This window comes from Pseudophryne corroboree, chromosome 9, assembly GCF_028390025.1.
Source record: "Pseudophryne corroboree isolate aPseCor3 chromosome 9, aPseCor3.hap2, whole genome shotgun sequence".
Lineage (NCBI taxonomy): Eukaryota > Metazoa > Chordata > Amphibia > Anura > Myobatrachidae > Pseudophryne > Pseudophryne corroboree.
In genome coordinates this window covers 228,150,109-228,169,002 of record NC_086452.1, presented here as the reverse complement: position 1 = coordinate 228,169,002, position 18,894 = coordinate 228,150,109, and the positions used below count along the sequence as shown (strand labels likewise).

General features: G+C 44.7%; 1 protein-coding gene across 4 annotated transcripts in view; it reads right to left on the bottom strand.

The window, feature by feature from the left end:
• The window catches only part of WDR47 (WD repeat domain 47), a 207,650-nt gene that overhangs the window by 94,928 nt on the left and 93,828 nt on the right, over window positions 1–18,894 (bottom strand). For all 4 annotated transcript variants that reach the window (XM_063940149.1, XM_063940146.1, XM_063940148.1 and 1 more), the window contains one exon: window positions 11,964–12,090. In XM_063940149.1, the coding sequence (XP_063796219.1) occupies window positions 11,964–12,090 (127 nt within the window). The remainder of the gene's footprint in view (window positions 1–11,963; window positions 12,091–18,894) is intronic.

Here is an 18,894-nt window from a genome sequence, read left to right as displayed (position 1 = left end):
CTCTGCAGAGCGATTTATTTAAACTGAAAGTTTGGGCAATGAAATGGTGTATGAGGTTTAATGTGGAAAAATGTGAAGTTATGCACTTTGGGACTAAGAATAAACATGCAATCTACCAATTAAATGGGGAAAAATAAGATTTTACTTACCGGTAAATCTATTTCTCGTAGTCCGTACTGGATGCTGGGGACTCCGTAAGGACCATGGGGAATAGACGGGCTCCGCAGGAGACATGGGCACTTTAAGAAAGAATTTAGATTCTGGTGTGCTCTGGCTCCTCCCTCTATGTCCCTCCTCCAGACCTCAGTTAGAGAAACTGTGCCCGGAAGAGCTGACAGTACAAGGAAAGGATTTTGGGAATCCAGGGTAAGACTCATACCAGCCACACCAATCACACCGTATAACTTGTGATAACTTTACCCAGTTAACAGTATGAACAATCACAGAGCATCAGATAAACTCTGATGCAACTATAACATAACCCTTATTTTAGCAAGAACTATATACAAGCATTGCAGAAGAAGTCCGCACTTGGGACGGGCGCCCAGCATACACTACGGACTACGAGAAATTGATTTACCGGTAAGTAAAATCTTATTTTCTCTAACGTCCTAGTGGATGCTGGGGACTCCGTAAGGACCATGGGGATTATACCAAAGCTCCCAAACGGGCGGGAGAGTGCGGATGACTCTGCAGCACCGAATGAGCAAACACAAGGTCCTCCTCAGCCAGGGTATCAAACTTGTAGACTTTGCAAAGGTGTTTGAACCTGACCAAGTAGCCGCTCGGCAAAGCTGTAATGCCGAGACCCCTCGGGCAGCCGCCCAAGAAGAGCCCACCATCCTTGTGGAATGGGCCTTAACTGATTTAGGCAGCAGCAACCCAGCCGCAGAATGAGCCTGCTGAATCGTACTACAGATCCAGCGAGCAATAGTTTGCTTTGAAGCAGGCGCCCCAAGCTTGTTGGAAGCATACAGGATAAACAAAGATTCTGTTTTTCTGACCTTAGCCGTTCTGGCTACATAAACCTTCAAAGCCCCGACCACATCCAGTGACTCGGAATCCTCCAAGTCAGTAAAAGCCACAGGCACCACAATAGGTTGGTTTATATGAAAGGATGAAACCACTTTCGGCAGAAATTGTGGGCGGGTTCGCAATTCTGCTCTATCCGCATGGAAAACCATATAAGGGCTTTTATGTGACAAAGCCGCCAATTCTGACACACGCCTAGCCGAAGCCAAGGCTAATAGCATGACCACCTTCCACGTGAGATACTTTACTTCCACCGTTTTGAGTGGTTCAAACCAGTGTGATTTCAGGAAACTCAACACCACGTTAAGATCCCAAGGTGCCACTGGAGGCACAAAAGGGGGCTCAATATGCAGCCCTCCCTTTACAAACGTCTGAACTTCAGGCAGAGAAGCCAGTTCTTTTTGAAAGAAAATGGATAAGGCCGAAATCTGAACCGTAATGGAACCCAATTTAAGGCCCAAAGTCACTCCCGACTGTAGGAAGTGAAGAAAACGGCCCAGCTGGAATTACTCCGTAGGGGCATTCCTGGCCTCACACCAAGCCACATATTTTCGCCATATACGGTGATAATGTTGAGCCGTCACATCCTTCCTAGCCTCTATCAGCGTAGGAATGACCTCATCCGGAATGCCTTTTTCTGCTAGGATCCGGCGTTCAACTGCCATGCCGTCATACGCAGCCGCGGTAAGTCTTGGAACAGACAGGGCCCCTGTTGCACAAGTCCTGTCTTAGAGGCAGAGGCCACGGGTCCTCTGTGAGCATTTCTTGAAGATCTGAATACCAAGTCCTTCTTGGCCAATCCGGAACAATGAGTATTGTTCTCACTCCTCTTTTTCTTATGACTCTCAGCACCTTGGTTATGAGATGAAGAGGAGGAAATACATAGACCGACTGGAACACCCACGGTGCCACCAGTGCGTCCACAGCTATCGCCTGAGGGTCTCTAGACCTGGCGCAATATCTCTGCAGCTTTTTGTTGAGGCGGGATGCCATCATGTCCACCTGTGGCAGTTCCCACCGACTTGCAATCTGCGTGAAGACTTCTTGATGAAGTCCCTATTCTCCCGGGTGGAGGTCGTGCCTGCTGAGGAAATCTGCTTCCCAGTTGTCCACTCCCGGAATGAACACTGCTGACAGTGCGCTTACGTGATTCTCCGCCCAGCAAAGAATTCTGGTGGCTTCTACCATCGCTACCCTGCTCCTTGTGCCGCCTTGGCGGTTTACATGAGCCACTGCGGTGATGTCTGACTGAATCAGAACCGGTTGGTCGCGAAGCAGGGACTCCGCTTGACGTAGGGCGTTGTATATGGCTCTTATTATTATTATCCTTTATTTATATGGCGCCACAAGGGTTCCGCAGCGCCCAACTACAGAGTACATAAACAAATAATCAAACAGGAAAACAGCAACTTACAGTTGACGACAATATAGCACAAGTACAGGGTAAATAAACATAGCTACATCAGCAGATGACACTGGAATAAGTATCAGATGGCAGAAAACTGCTGGATTTGGTGCAGCTGAAAATTATTAAAGTAAGAAAAGGGTAAGTACATGAGGGAAGAGGGCCCTGCTCGTGAGAGCTTACATTCTAAAGGGGAGGGGTAGACAGACAGGGGTGAGACAGATGGGGTACATAGAGAGCGTTAGGATGAGATTTGGCTGGGTTTGGTGAAGAAGTGGGTCTTGAGAGCCCGTTTGAAGTTTTGTAGAGAGGTGGAGAGTCTGAGGGGGAGAGGTAGGGAATTCCAGAGAAGTGGTGCAGCACGTGAAAAATCTTGGAGGTAGGAGAGGGAGGAAGTAATCCGTAGGCAGGAGAGTCGGCGAGCATTAGCAGAGTGAAGAGGACGGGTGGGAGTGTAAAGCGAGATAAGATCAGAGATGTAGATGGGAGAGGAGTGGGTGAGGGCTTTGTAAGCAAGTGTGAGAAGCTTGAAATGGATTCTGAAAGGGAAGGGGAGCCAGTGAAGGTCTAGTAAGAGAGGAGAGGTGGACGTAGTGCGTTTGGTGAGGAAAATGAGCCGGGTAGCAGCACTGAGGATAGATTGGAGTGGAGAGAGGTATTTGTCAGGAATGCCAGTCAGGAGGAGATTACAGTAGTCCAGTCTGGAGATGACAAGTGAGTGGATAAGAGTCTTAGTAGCATCCTGGGTCAGAAAGGGTCTGATCCTGGAAATATTTTTTAGATCAAAACGGCAGGTTTGTGAGAGGTGCTGAATGTGTGGTTTGAAGGAGAGGGAGAAGTCAAGGATTACTCCAAGACAGCGCACTTGGGGGGTAGAGGAGATAGTAGTGCCATCAATAGATAATGAGATTATAGGAGGTGAGGTTATGCGGGAGGGAGGCAAGATGATCAGCTCGGTCTAAGACATGTTAAGTTTAAGAAAGCGCTGGGACATCCAGGAAGAGATAGCAGAGAGACAGTTGGAGATACGAGTGAGGAGAGCAGGGGAGAGGTCTGGAGAGGAAATATAGATTTGAGTGTCATCAGCATAGAGATGATATTGGAAACCAAAAGAACTAACGAGCTTACCTAGTGAGGACGTATAGAGAGAGAAGAGAAGAGGACCAAGGACATAACCTTGGGGTACCCCTACAGTTAGTGGAAGTGAGGGGGAGGTGGAGTCATGAGAGGAGACAGAGAATGAACGGTCAGAAAGGTAGGACGACAACCAAGAGAGGGCAGTGTCACGCAGACCAATGGAGTGAAGGATTTACAGTAGGAGAGGATGGTCCACAGTGTCAAAAGCAGCAGAGAGATCAAGTAGAATAAGTAGAGAGTAGTGTCCCTTAGATTTAGCAGCATGGAGGTCATTGCATACTTTTGTGAGGGCAGTTTCAGTGGAGTGGAGAGGACGGAAGCCAGACTGGAATGGGTCAAGCAGTGAGTGTGAGGAAAGAAAGGAAGTAAGGCGGTTGTAGACAATACGCTCAAGGAGTTTGGAGGCAAAAGGGAGGAGAGAGATGGGTCGGTAGTTGGAGAGAGTGTTTGGATCAAGGGTAGGTTTTATAAGAATAGGAGAGATGAGTGCGTGCTTGAAGGCAGAGGGGATAGTGCCTGATGAGAGGGAGAGATTGAGAAGGTGGGAAAGATGGGAACAAGCAGAAGAAGAGAGGTAGCAGAGGAGGCAGGAGGGGATAGGGTCAAGTGGGGAGGTGGTGAGGGGACAGGAACGAATGAGGGCCATAACTTCCTCTCCAGATGCATGGGAGAAAGATGACAGAGTTGGTGCGAGGGATGGGGAGGGTTGGTAAGGGATGGGAGAAGGCTGGTTACTGATGGTCTGGTGTGATGTGATGTCCTGACGTATGGAGTCAATTTTGGATGTGAAGTAAGTGGCAAAGTCAAGAGCAGAGGGTGAGGAAGGGAGACGAGGTGGAGGTGGGCAGAGAAGTGAGTTGAGAGTGGCAAAGAGGCGCCGGGGGTTGGAAGACTGGGAGGAGATGAGGTTCTTGAAGTATGACTGTTTAGCAAGAGAAAGGGCAGCACTGAAGGATGAGAGCATAAGTTTGAAATGGAGGAAGTCTGCCTTAGAGCGTGATTTCCTCCAGTGTCGCTCAGCAGTACGTGAGCATTTTTGCAGATATCTGGTGCATTTGGTGTGCCAGGGTTGAGGTGTTAATTTGCGAGGGTAAATAGTGGTTGGTGGAGCAACAGAGTCAAGAGCAGAAGTAAGGAAGCATTGTATGTGGAAGTGGCTTGTTCAGGGCATGAGAGAGAGTGAATAGGAGAGAGAAGTGAGTCAAACAGGGAGGAAAGGAATGTGGTGTCAATAGCTTCAATGTTACGCTTAGTGATGGTAGCCTTAGGAGGTAGAGATGGGGAAGTCGAGAGAGATAGGTTAAAGGAGAGCAGGTGGTGGTCAGAGAGGGGAAATGGGGAGTTGGAAAAATCAGAAATATCACAGCGGTGAGTGAAGACCAGATCCAGTGAGCTCCCATTCACATGGGAGGGTGAGGAGGTCCACTGGGAGAGACCAAGTGAAGAGGTGAGGTTAAGGAGTTTAGAGGCAGGGGATTGTGTGGGGATGTCAATAGGGATGTTGAAATCGCCTAGGATAATGGTGGGAATGTCAGAAGAGAGGAAGTGAGGAAGCCAGGAAGCAAAGTTGTCGATGAATTTGGAAGCAGTGCCAGGGGGGCGGTAAATGACAGCTACTCTAAGATGGACTGGTTGGAAGAGGCGTATGGCGTGGACCTCAAATGTAGAGAATATAAGGGATGGTTCTGGTGGTATGAGTTGGTAGGAGTAACTAGAAGGTAAAAGGACCCCAACACCACCCCCATGGCGACCCCCAGGTCGGGGGGGGGGGGGGGGGTGTGAATGTGAGGCCCCCAGCAGAGAGAGCAGCAGCAGAAGTAGTGTCAGAGGGCGTAATCCAAGTTTCAGTAATGGCTAGTAGGTGGAGGGAGTTGGAAATGAAAAGGTCATGAGTGGGGACCAGTTTGTTACAAACAGATCTGGCATTCCAGAGGGCACAGGATAGGGGGTATGAGTTAGTGGGAGAGATGTGAATGAGATTTTCAGGGTTGCTGTAGCGATGAGGTGGGATTAACTTTGAGGGCAGGGATGATGAGAGAGTAGTGATGGTACGGGTGCCTGAGCTAGGAGGGGAAACTGCAGGAGGTGGGCAGGGAGGGAGGTCAGTGTGATGTGGATGGGGGTGTGGGGAGGTGACAGGGAAGGGAGAGAGGGAGCAGGGCTGAGTTGTGGGGTAGCAGGACCATGGGGCAGAGGTGAATGATAGTGGGGTAACAGGAAAGGTGGGGGAAGGAAACAGAGGGATGGAGGGGAGACAGAGGAGGGGAGAGAGGAGGAGGTGTAGGAGACTAGTGGGGAAGGATAAAGATACATTATTAGGTAGACACTGAGTGATGTGGGGAGTATAAGAAAGCCTTGACATAGTGTTAAGTAGGTAAATAGGTTGAGGGAAAGTGGAAGTAGGAGAGGAGACTGTAAGGGAATCCGCGCAGAAGAATTACAGAAATGCAGGTGAGAAAAGCAGTGTAGGCTCAAGGGGTGTAGATTTAGTATGAAATGAGATAAAGGCGTAGATAAAGTGGGTGCAGAAATGTATTTGGAGTGTAAGAAATGAAAGGATTGTGAGAGGTTTAAGAAGCAATGGTAATTATGTTAGATTTTTTAGTTGTTTGCAGGTAAAATTGCATTGGTGCAGCTGTGCTTAAAAAACAAAATTACAATAATACAGATACAAGCATTTGTAGGTGAAATGGACGTTTTTTTAAATGTCCAAGTAAGGTTGTTCTGTGCTATTTAATCAGATGCAACAATCAGGAGGTGAGTGATCTGAGGAGTAAGTGACTCACATTTGTTATTAGTTCTTCAGTTTTCTTTGTTTTGTTTGATTGGTGTGCTTCTGTTTTCCTTCTTTTTCACTTCGATTGAACGCTGCTGTTATGTGTCAATTTAGTTCCTTAGTTCCAGGATGTTGATGTGAAGGCAAGTCTCCTGACTTGACCACAGCCCTTGGAAATTTCTTCCCTGTGTGACTGCCCCCCACCCTCGGAGGCTTGCATCCGTGGTCACCAGGACCCAGTCCTGAATGCAGAATCTGCGACCTTCGAGAAGGTGAGCACTCTGCAGCCACCACAGGAGAGACACCCTGGCCCTGAGGGATAGGGTGATTAACCGATGCATCTGAAGATGTGATCCGGACCACTTGTCCAGTAAGTCCCATTGGAAGGTCCTCGCATGGAACCTGCCGAAGGGAATGGCCTCGTATGATGCCACCATCCTTCCCAGGACTCGAGTGCAGTGATGCACTGACACCTGTTTTGGTTTTAATAGATTCCTGACCAGTGTCATGAGCTCCTGAGCTCTCTCTATCGGGAGATAAACCCTTTTCTGGTCTGTGTCTAGGATCATGCCTAGGAGAGGCAGATGAGCTGTAGGAACCAACTGCGACTTTGGAATATATAGAATCCAGCCGTGTTGCCGTTACACTTCCAGAGAAAGTGATACGCTGTTCAGCAACTGCTCTCTTGATCTCGCTTTTATGAGGAGATTGTCCAAGTACGGGATAATAGTGACACCTTGCTTCCGCAGGAGCACCATCATTTCCGCCATTACCTTGGTGAATATTCTCGGGGCCGTGGAGAGACCAAACGGCAACGTCTGAAATTGGTAATGACAATCCTGTACCGCAATTCTGAGGTACGCTTGATGAGGTGGATAAATGGGGACATGAAGGTATACATCCTTTATGTCCAGAGTCACCATAAAATCTCCCCCTTTCAGGCTTGCAATGACCGCTCTTAGCGATTCCATCTTGAACTTGAACCTTTTCAGGTATATGTTCAGGGATTTTAAATTCAATATGGGTCTGACCGAACCGTCCGGTTTCGGGACTACAACATGGTCGAATAATAACCCCCTCCTTGTTGAAGGAGGGGAACCTTGACCACCACCTGTTGAAGATACAATTTGTGAATTGCAGTTAACACTGTTTCCCTCTCGTGGGGGGAAGCCGGCAAGGCAGTCGGTGAGGGGGCATCTCCTCAAAGTCCAGCCTGTATCCCTGAGACACAATATCTATTGCCCAGGGATCTAACAGGGAGTGAACCCACTTGTGGCTGAACTTACGAAGGCGTGCCCCCACCGGGCCTAGCCCCGCCTGTGGAGCCCCAGCGACATGCGGTGGATTTTGTAGAGGCCGGGGAGGACTTCTGTTCCTGGGAACTAGCTGTGTTGTGCAGCTTCTTTCCTCTACCCCTGCCTCTGGCAAGAAAGGACGCACCTCGGACTTTCTTGTTTCTTTGTTTGAAAGGCTGCATTTGATAATGTCGTGCTTTCCTAGGCTGTGCAGGAATATAAGACAAACTATCAGAATTACTAGCTATAGCTGTGGAGACCAGGTCCGAGAACCCTTCTCCACACAATCCTCAGCCTTCCATAAGCCTCTTAAGTCGGCATCATCTGTCCATTGCATATTCTTCAGGACACGTCAAGCAGAAATCGACATAGCTTTGACGCTAGGACCCAGTAGACTCATGTCTCTTTGGGCATGTTTTATATATATATATATATATATATATATATATATATATATATATATATATATATATATATATCTTAAGACAGCATCTTTAATATATATTTATACATACTAGGGTCTCAATCTCTGCTGATAAGGTACCTGTCCACGCTGCCACAGCGCTATAAACCCATGCCGACACAATCGCCGGTCTGAGTAGTGTACCAGAATGTGCACGCTATCTGCAGGATCCCTGAGGATAGCTGTTATGTCAGGGCTACCTTTTGGGCAAACGTGACACCCTAGGGGAAGATTCCCATCGTATCCTGGCCCTAGTAGGGAAAGGAAACTCCCTGAGAATTCTTTGTTTCTTGTCTGGAGATACCCGCTCTTTTTCATCATGAGAGGAGGGAAATTTACCTCAGCTTTCTTCCCCTTAAACATGTGTACCCTTGTGTCAGGGACAGATGAGTCATCAGTGATATGCAAATCATCTTTTATTACAATAATCATATATTGAATACTTTTCTGCCATTTTGGCTGTAACTTTGCATTATCGTAGTCGACACTGGAGTCAGACTCCGTGTCGATATCAGTGTCTATTATTTTGGATAGTGAGCATTGAGAGACTCTGAAGGTCTCTGCGACATAGGGACAGACATGGGTAGATTCCCTGTCTGTTCTCTTATCTTTTGTGCAATAAATTCACCTTAGCACTTAATTACACATATCCAAACAGGTGTCGGCGTTGTCGACGGAGACACCCTCTCACACACATATTTGCTCCATCTCCTCCTTAGGGGAGCCTTTTACCTCAGACATGTCGACACAAGCGTACCGACACACCACACACTCAGGGATTGCTCATCTGAAGACAATTCCCCCATAAGGCCCTTTGGAGAGACAGAGAGAGAGTATGCCAGCACACACCCCAGCGCTATAAACCCAGGAATAACACAGTAACTTAATGTTAACCCAGTAGCTGCTGTTTATATTGATTTTTGCGCCTAATTATGTGGCCCCCCTCTCTTTTTACCCTCTTCTACCGTGTAACTGCAGGGGAGAGGCTGGGGAGCTTCCTCTCAGCGGTGCTGTGGAGAAAAAACATGGCGCTGGTGAGTGCTGAGGAAGAAGCCCCGCCCCCTCGACGGTGGGCTTCTGTCCCGCTTTCATGTACAATTTTTGGCGGGGGCTCATACATAAATACAGTGCCCAACTGTATATATGCAAACTTTTGCCAAAGAGGTCTCTAATTGCTGCCCAGGGCGCCCCTCCCCTGCGACCTGCACCCTTACAGTGACCGGAGTATGTGGGTGTAGTGTGTGAGCAATGGCGCACAGCTGCAGTGCTGTGCGCTACCTCAGTGAAGACTGGAGTCTTCTGCCGCCGATTTCGAAGTCTTCTTGCTTCTTTCACCCGGCTTCTGTCTTCCGGCTCTGCGAGGGGGACGGCGGAGCGGCTCCGGGATCGGACGACGAGGGTGAGATCCTGTGTACGATCCCTCTGGAGCTAATGGTGTCCAGTAGCCTAAGAAGCAGGACCTATCTGCAGAGAGTAGGGCTGCTTCTCTCCCCTCAGTCCCACGATGCTGGGAGTCTGTTGCCAGCAGAGCTCCCTGAAAATAAAAAAACCTAACAAAATACTTTCTTATAGCAAGCTCAGGAGAGCTCACTAAACAGCACCCAGCTCGTCCGGGCACAGATTCAAACTGGAGGAGGGACATAGAGGGAGGAGCCAGAGCACACCAGAATCTAAATTCTTTCTTAAAGTGCCCATGTCTCCTGCGGAGCCCGTCTATTCCCCATGGTCCTTACGGAGTCCCCAGCATCCACTAGGACGTTAGAGAAATATAGGTGAAACTATATTAGAAAAGGATTTGGGGGTGTTCACGGATAGTAGATTTAGCAAAGTGCAGCAACAAAGGCAAATAAGGTGTTAGCATGCATTGAAAGGGGAATTGAGCCAAGGGATGAGAGCGTAATCCTGCCACTGCACAAATCATTGGTACGGTCGCATCTTGCATATTGTGTACAGCTCTTGGCACCACACTATAAAAGAGACATATTAGAACTTGAAAAGGTTCAGAGGAGAGCTACCAAATTAATTAAGTGGTTGGAGACACTGGACTATGAGGAGAGGCTTTCTAGGTTAGATATGTTTACACTAGAAATGAGACTACTAAGAGCATATATGATTAACATTTACAAATATATAAAGGGGCAATATGCAGAGCTATCATGTGAGTTGTTTACTAAGAGACCTCTACACAAAACGTGCAGACACCCACTAACGCTTGAGGAGAGGAAATTTTGTACTTCGGACAGGAAGGGATTCTTCACTGTAAGGGCAATACGAATATGGAATATACTGCCAGAGAAGGTTGTAATGGCGGACTCAGTCAATAGGTTTAAAAATGAGTTAGACAAATTTCTAACAGAAAAAGATAAGAAGGATATAGCCTATAATCTACACAGAATAGGGAATGCAATATAATTCAGGTTGAACTCGATGGACTACTAGTCTATTTTCAATCTCACTGACGATGTTACTATGTTATATGGGTATTAGTACATTACTCCAAACACAATGAGGCAAGCAGATAAAAATTACATAAATGCATTATCAGTGGAGAGGAGGCAGAGCTGGGGTATTATGTGTGTATAATGTCACTAGGGATAATACATGTCAGTGGGAAGCAATGGAGGGGTAGATATATAGCACTATGTTGTGTTAATGGAAATAATACAAGTCTTTGGGTATAATGTGGAATGGGCTAGAGTTGGGGAATTATAGGTCATTAAAAACATAGAGAGCGATTCAAAGGTTTTTCGGGTGCCCATATTTGTATATAACCCGTCACAGGCAACATGCAAATGTTTGTTCCAGTACTGGGCATTTCCCATTTGTTGCACCCAACAGCACCAGGTTTAGCCGTGCAAAGCGGCTAAATCAAAGTATCCGTAAGTGCCTAATTGTAGGTCTACTTGGAACTATACAGCATATTGAAGTACTGTGCCTATATAGACATTGATTGGGAGTGATGGGACAACATCCAATATATTCCCTGGATCTCTGATACAGGCACAAGTGCTATTAACCCTATTGGTTTATACTGTATCCAATTTGTATTTTTACTCTGTATTTTTACATTTCATTTATTGCTTCCAATTTTTATAAAATTGTAAGGCTCTTTACATGCATGCATGGTTATTGATCCACCTTGCAAGGCCAAAATATATGAGTACTGTGAGAAAACCTTTTTACATACATAAAAATAATATTGTCTGACTCTGGTTTATAATATTATATTAACAAATAATAATTATAAAATTAGGATATTTGTTTTTATTGTGAGTTCATACAAACCAGCACTCCAATGAATCAAATAGCACAAGGGATCCAATTTTTTCCAAAAGTATTGTGCACAACAAGGAAAATGTGTGAAAAGCCAGACTATTCACACATTTCTGCTTGTCCCATCAGGCGTCAATTCTTCCATTAAAGAAGGAATTCTGCCTTGAACTAAGTAGCTAATAATAAAATGTATTGTCATTTATGGTACAGATACTTCCCTAGGTTTCACAAATGTCTTAATAAAGATCGTGTTGTAACTTTTATAGAAATCATTTTAATAAAAGTATGCAAGGCTCCAATAGAGAGGTATGTAGATGTAGAATATTCATTATAATGTTAACCAAGTTAAGCATTTGCGCATTGTAACTCTTCTGTTCTGTGTATAATAAATATCAAACCATCTGTAAAATATTATACTGTAGCACTAGGAGAGTCTGTAGGAAGGAGAAGGGAAAGTATGACATAGTATTCTCAGAATAGTGGTTGGAACCACTAATTTAACATTCGCACCTTTTTAAGATTCTGTTAGGGCATGAAGGGCTGGAAAAGTGCAATGAGATCACTGGAAAAAGAAAACATTACCTCATTTGTCTCAGGTTTTCTTGGCTCCTCGCATGGAGCTGCAGCTTGGGGGTCATTCTCAGGACTCAGGTTTTGGCACAAAGTCTCACTGCTACCTGGAATCTCCTTCTCCTGAGGGGTTTCACTCCTATCGGGAAAATGAAAGTGATTTTACATTTACTGGCCATTCCAACTGCTGATGTATAGTTTCCTATTGGAAGAAAAACACAAAATTCTGTTGAGACCCATACATTTAGTAATATTTATAAAATATACATCTAATTAAATAGTGGGGGGGGGGGGAGGAAACAACTGTACATTTTGGTTTAGTGCAATTATACAGCTCATCTGAGGTTTCTTTTTTAATTATTATTTTGTTATAGCAATGTCTTTTATATATCTTTCATTTAAAGTGATATCTCTATATACGATACATGATAATCCCTCGTAATCATATAATCAAAGTCTACCTTCTGTTAAAGGCAGCTCTCCCCCTCATTCGCTGCCAAGCAACCGCGACAGCACGTCACACCAGCCGCACGGGCCAATGGTTGCTAAGAAACCAGGACTCCTGGCAGATGCAGTGGTTCTTCGTAACAGGCGGGACGCTGTTCTTTGTACATGCAGCGCTCAGCTGCAGAGGATTATTCAAATTTGGGCTAGTCTCTCGGGATGCAAACAGGTTGGCTGTTGTGGCTGATTTAAGGCAGTACGGCTTAGACTCCTTGCCAGTCATAGCTTAAGCCCTGGTGTTTAGCTTGCGGATATTGCCGTTTTGGAGAAACTCTGTGCTGCTGAAGTTCTGGTTCCTCCCTGCCTGTCCGCTTTGTCATCAGTCTCCTGCTCTGTATATTCCCGGATTAGTTTTAGATATACCTTCAGCTCTGCTCCTGGATCCTGCTATTTATCTACTCAGCCTTGTCTGCAGCCTCATACCCTCAGCATTACCTGAACCCTCAGTATTTTGCCTCCAGTGTATTATCTGGGTTCTGCTAGTATACTGTGCTGCTGTTATAGTACTTATCTGCAAGTTCATTTCTGTTCTGTTTACAATCACTGCAATAATATAATTTGCAGTCACTTGGTTACCAACGTAAGATCTTACAATGCTGAGATAAGTCCTAGCGGCATCCCAGTACCGGTGAGAACATCTTTCTATATGGGAGAAGGGCCTCTGTAATAGGCAAAAACCTCTGAACCATGGTTCTAAGACTTTACCCAGTAATCCAGATGAACCATACCACCTTCACAATATTTCTATAAACCACCCGGTTGTTTCTAGCAGACATCTCTTTTACACCCAATAATCCAAATCACTGCTCTCATTTTATAATGTTCTCCTAGGTTGGTGTCAGTTCACAGCGTTCTCTTAGTTTAAGTGAAGGAGTACTTTCCCCTTTACTTCAACTTGTCACCATGGTAACGACTGAGCGCTGTTTTAGAGTAATGTGAAGCAAGCGAGTAGAAAGAAAGTGGGTCAGATGGCTGTACCAAGCTGCTCAAGTAGTATAAGTGCAAAGCAAACAGACAGGGTTCAGATGGTTTCTTGGGGACAGGAGATAAGAGAATGTTTGAGATAGAAGGGATAGTTACAGGATTAAAAGATGGGGTAGGTTTGGGTGCAAGTGGGAGTGCAGGAGGCAGTGTGATCAGAGACACGGAATGCCGAGGTGCAAAACATGAAGATGGCATAAACATAGAACACAAAGATCAGGGAATGTCTGTAGCAATGGGTGAAGTGAGAAAACCACATATTCAATAATGTGTTTCCCCAATTTCACAACTGCACACAGCACCTTACGTATAACATATTGTGTACAGCTCTTGGCACCACACTATAAAAGAGACATATTAGAACTTGAAAAGGTTCAGAGGCGAGCTACCAAATTTATTAAGTGGTTGGAGACACTGGACTATGAGGAGAGGCGTTCTAAAGGTGAGTACCCACTGGAAGATATATCTGCCGATCAATTGATCGGCAGATATAGCTATGGACGGATCGGGCAGTGTGCTGTGCATATACACTGCCCGATCCGTCGGGGACTGACGTCATGAACTGGGCGGGCGTGTACACACGCCCGCCCAGTTCAGCTGTCAATCACCGCCGGCCGCCGCAGCATGTGTACGGGCGGTCGGCCGACCACCCGTACACACACAGCGACGCACCAATATATCGGTAGATATATTGGCCGTCGGCTGTGCTGCGGGGACGACGCGATACATCTGTGAACGACGGAGTTCACAGACGTATAGGCCATACACACTGGTCGACGGACCCGCGATATATCGGCCGTTCAAGTGTGTACGGGCCTTAAGTTAGATATGTTTACACTAGAAATGAGACTACTAAGAGGAAATATACACATTTACAGTACATGTAATATGATCCCCCCCACCCCACCCCAAGGTTAACCCTGTGGAGACCATGGACCCTGAAGAAATTGTACTACAGCACAAGGAATTAACCCTCTATGTGCCACTGCCACCATGTGTGCCGGGTCTCTGCCCACAGTGCCCTAATTCAAGAAACCAATTAGTCTGAAATATCACTACAAACTAGATTTTCCCAAACTGCACCCTTACAGTTCAGGTTTAAGGATATCCAAGCTTGAGCCACGATGGGTTAATCAAATTGACTGAGGTACTAATTAAGTCCCCTGTGTTCAAGCATGGATTAATTTAAAACATGGACTGTATTGGCAGAGTTTAGAAAACTCTGTTGAGTATAATCCAATTATTAACTTTTCGAAGGGATATCAACAAATCTGTCCACGACATTTCAGAATATCTTTGAAGAATAAGCAAACATGAAGCATTGTTTCAATGAGCTGTAATGTACGAGGTGTGGCTATTAAATAAAGAGACTGTACTCGTAAAAAAAAAAAAAAAAAAAAAAAAAAAAACATTATGTGCAAGTTAAATGGGAGTGGGGGAACATTGACCTTGGACTAGCCCAAAACGGTGTTACAAGTTTCACCCCTCTCCCACAGATAGTTTGCTGTCACACAGGGTTCGACGGAGTTCTGTGTTTCCAGTGGGTAACAAAAATGCTTAGTTCAAAAGTAGAGCAATGTGTTAACATTTTTAGTTAAATTGACCAAAACACCTATCACAACTTTCTGTATGCTAAGCAAGCCTTACGGGTCAGATTGTAAGTCATGTGCTCATGTGTTTGGGTGGCACAAAAGATTTAGTGATGGTCGTGAGGATGTCAAAGGTGATGAACGTCCCAGAAGGTCTTGCTCATCAAAAACAAAGGGAAATATGGAAAAAAATTGAAAAAATTGTTCGAATTGACTGTCAACTCTGCATACAAATGATAGCGGAAATTAAATCATCAAGAAAGAAACGGTTAGGCAAGTTTTGCATCAAGATATCAACATGACAAAAGTTTGTGCCAAGATGGTTCTAAGGCTTCTCACTGCCGAGAAGAAAGAAGATTGGAAGTGAATTTGTACAGACATTTAATTCAAGTGAATTCGCATTTTTTAGATAAAGTTATTACCTGTGATAAAACATGGATCTTTTAGTAGATCCTGACACAAAACATCAGTCCATACACTGGAAAACACCATCATCACCAAGAATGAAGAACATAAGTCAAAGCAAGCCCAAATTCCAAGACATATTAATTTTTTCTTTGATAACAAGGGTGTTATTTTGGAAGATTGGGTAACAGAAAGTGCAACAGTGAATCAAAATGACACAAAATGTTCTAGAAAGAAACAGAAGAAAGAGGGCAGAGTTGTGAAAAAATGGTTTCATTTTCCATCAGATTTAATATAGGTGATACAAGAGCACACTGATTGTATAATAAATATATTATAATATATTTCTAATTAGATATATCAATGTGTATAAACAAATAATGAAATATTTTATTTATGCCATACCATGAATAATGTTTTTAGTCCTTTTGGACACTTGTTTTGGGTGGGAGACTGGGTGTTCCTAACGTTACAAGGATGTCTTTGGTCAGACATGCTCTCGGGTGGCAGTGCTGTTGTAAAGACGAGGATCCAGTCTAGCCAACTATCCCTAAGTACTCCTACCTTCTCCTGTTGTTCAGTGGATTACTTCGGCCTGCCGATCTTCTCTCCCAGCAGGGAAGCTTGCATATCGCCGCCGATCTTCCGTCCGACATTGGAACTTGCGTCCCGCTGTAACCACTTCCGGCTGTCCACAACCCAATGCATTTCATGCGTTATGCACTTTGTCAAAGATGATCAGTGTCCCCCCTGCTTACTATTTATGTCTGAATTCTTTTAAAAAAATGTATTAGTTCTCTTTAAAACAGAAATTAATTTCTAAAAATAAAAGAGCGGCAAGCTCATGTTTTAATAAAAAACTGAATGTTTTCTGCATTCTTTCTTTTTGGTATTGCTTATTAACCGTTTGGTTTGAGCAAAGACATTTAAAAAAGTGTAAAGATAGAAAATATATAAGACAAAGTTTTGAGGTTAAATGATTGTTAAGGGAAAAGACTAATTTTAACAGAAATCATGGGGGTAATTCAAAGTTGATCGCAGCAGGAAAGTTTTTAGCAGTTGGGCAAAACCATGTGCACTGCAGGGGAGGCAGATATAACATGTGCAGAGAGATAGATTTGGGTGGGGTGTGTTCAAACTGAAATCTAAATTTCAGTGTAAAAACAAGCAGCCAGTATTTACCCTGCACAGAAACGAAATAACCCACCCAAATCTAACTCTCTCTGCAAATGTTATATCTGCCCCCCCTGCAGTGCACATGGTTTTGCCCAATTGCTAACAAACTTGCTGCTGCGATTAACTCAGAATTACCGCCAATGTACAGTATATAAATGGATTTATGAATAGGTAAAAATTGTAAAATTAGAATAAGATAATTCTAAATAAATGAAGGGGTATTATTTTAGAGGAGTAAATTAATTTCTATATCGATATTTAAGCCTTGTGTGGCTAGGGTCTGCATAGCGTATATCCATATTTTCTTATTCTTGTCACACTCAGTGCGGCTTGTGGATCCAGGTTGGATGCAGGAGAATAAAGGAGCACGGTTTCTTTGAACAGAAGGTGGGCAGTATGTATGAAGGTTGTTCTCATGAATTTTATTAATAGCTGGAGATACAAGGCTGAGAGTTTGTGTAAAGAACACTGGCTTCCGCCAGTAACAAGAAACCAGGAAGAAATGTTACGGCCTGTATAACGGAGCAGATTTAACCATGATCCAGTGACGGCAGGGATCCCTGGTGGGTCTGGTCACTGTGGCGACTAACGTAAGATAGTGGGCTTATGCCCTAGGGAGCCGTGTTTACACATGCAGACTGTCAAGAGCTATGGAGGGGAGCTGTGGCAAAAAAAGACCAGGCCTTTTGCACTCAGATAGGCATTGATAATGGATGTGTAGAATACTGGAAGCTGCTGTGAAGCACAGAGAACTAGTAACAGCGTGTAAAACGTTACAATGGCGATTTCATGTATCCCAACGTCCTTGTTTAAACCTATAGAGACGATCACATTGACTGCTAGGGTCCGCAGACCCTTCCTGGAAGCGGATTGGCTACTACAGTCATGTGACCAAAATATAAGATGGCTGAATTAGCACCCAACCTGCCTAATACCAGAGCACAGCGAGAGAGCTCCATGGACCCCCACATACCTGCCCGCACACCTCGCCCACCGCCAGCAGCCCGGATCTCTGCAAGATGGACCCCACCAGAGCACGTGGACGGGTTATTCCCAGATCCCCTGGACTCTCCCAGACTATGGGACGGATGTAATGAAGTCTGAGTTGGCCAGGGGTGTGGGTTCCTGGGTGAACACGCACATTTATTTTAGAGCGACAATCATTTACAAGGCTTGGTTTTGACTTGTACATGATTGACACTTAACAAAAATGTCCGAGTTCAGCTGGGAACCCGCACCTCTGGCCAACTCGGATTTCATTACATCCGGCCCTTTGTCTCCCCCTCTCCAGTTTGGGTTGACTTTTTGTATTCCCAGAAATCTAAGTCTTTTGGGATTCTTGTCATGAACTTCAAGAAAATGTTGGGATACGCTGTAAGCCTTTTTCTATAAACATTAATCAAGTTTGGTATTGCGTAAATAAAATATTTTATTACTTGTTTACACACATATTCATGATGCTTAATATATACCTAATTACACAGATATATTTATTATGCAATCAGAGCACTCTTGTATCACCTCTCTTAAATCTATTTCACACTCTAACGAGAGCAGCTACTGATTATATTTCCAGCGCAGATTAATTTCTCACAGTATTCAACCTCCATGAGGACAACGTATCAGCCCTCACAGTTCTCTATGTGAAGCAAGTTTTGGCCGAGAAGCAGATTGCAGTGCTAGAACACCCTTCATACTCGCCAGATCTAGCACCGTGTGACTTTTCTTTTCCCTAAAGTCAAATCTGTACTCAAGGGACCACGTTTTTCATCAGTTACTGAGGTAAATAAGAAAACAAAGCTGTTGAGACAACTGACAGATAATGAGCTACAGCACTGCTTTGACCAATGGAAAAAAAAATCCAGTGGAGTGTGGATACAGAAGGGGAGTACATAGAAGGGGAACGGAGTTAATATGTACTTAACATAAATAAAAAAATAAGATTTTAAACCTATCGGTAAATCTTTTTCTCGTAGTCCGTAGAGGATGCTGGGGACTCCATAAGGACCATGTGGAATAGACTTGCTCCGCAGGAGACATGGGCACTAAAAAGAACTTTAGGTATGGGTGTGCACTGGCTCCTCCCTCTATGCCCCTCCTCCAGACCTCAGTTAGAGAAACTGCCCAGAGGAGACTAACAGTACGAGGAAAGGATTTTGTAAATCCAAGGGCAAGATTCATACCAGCCACACCATTCACACCGCATAACATGGAATATACGAACCAGTCAACAGTATGAAACAAAACCAGTACCAGTCCAAAACGGATTCAACTGAAACATAACCCTT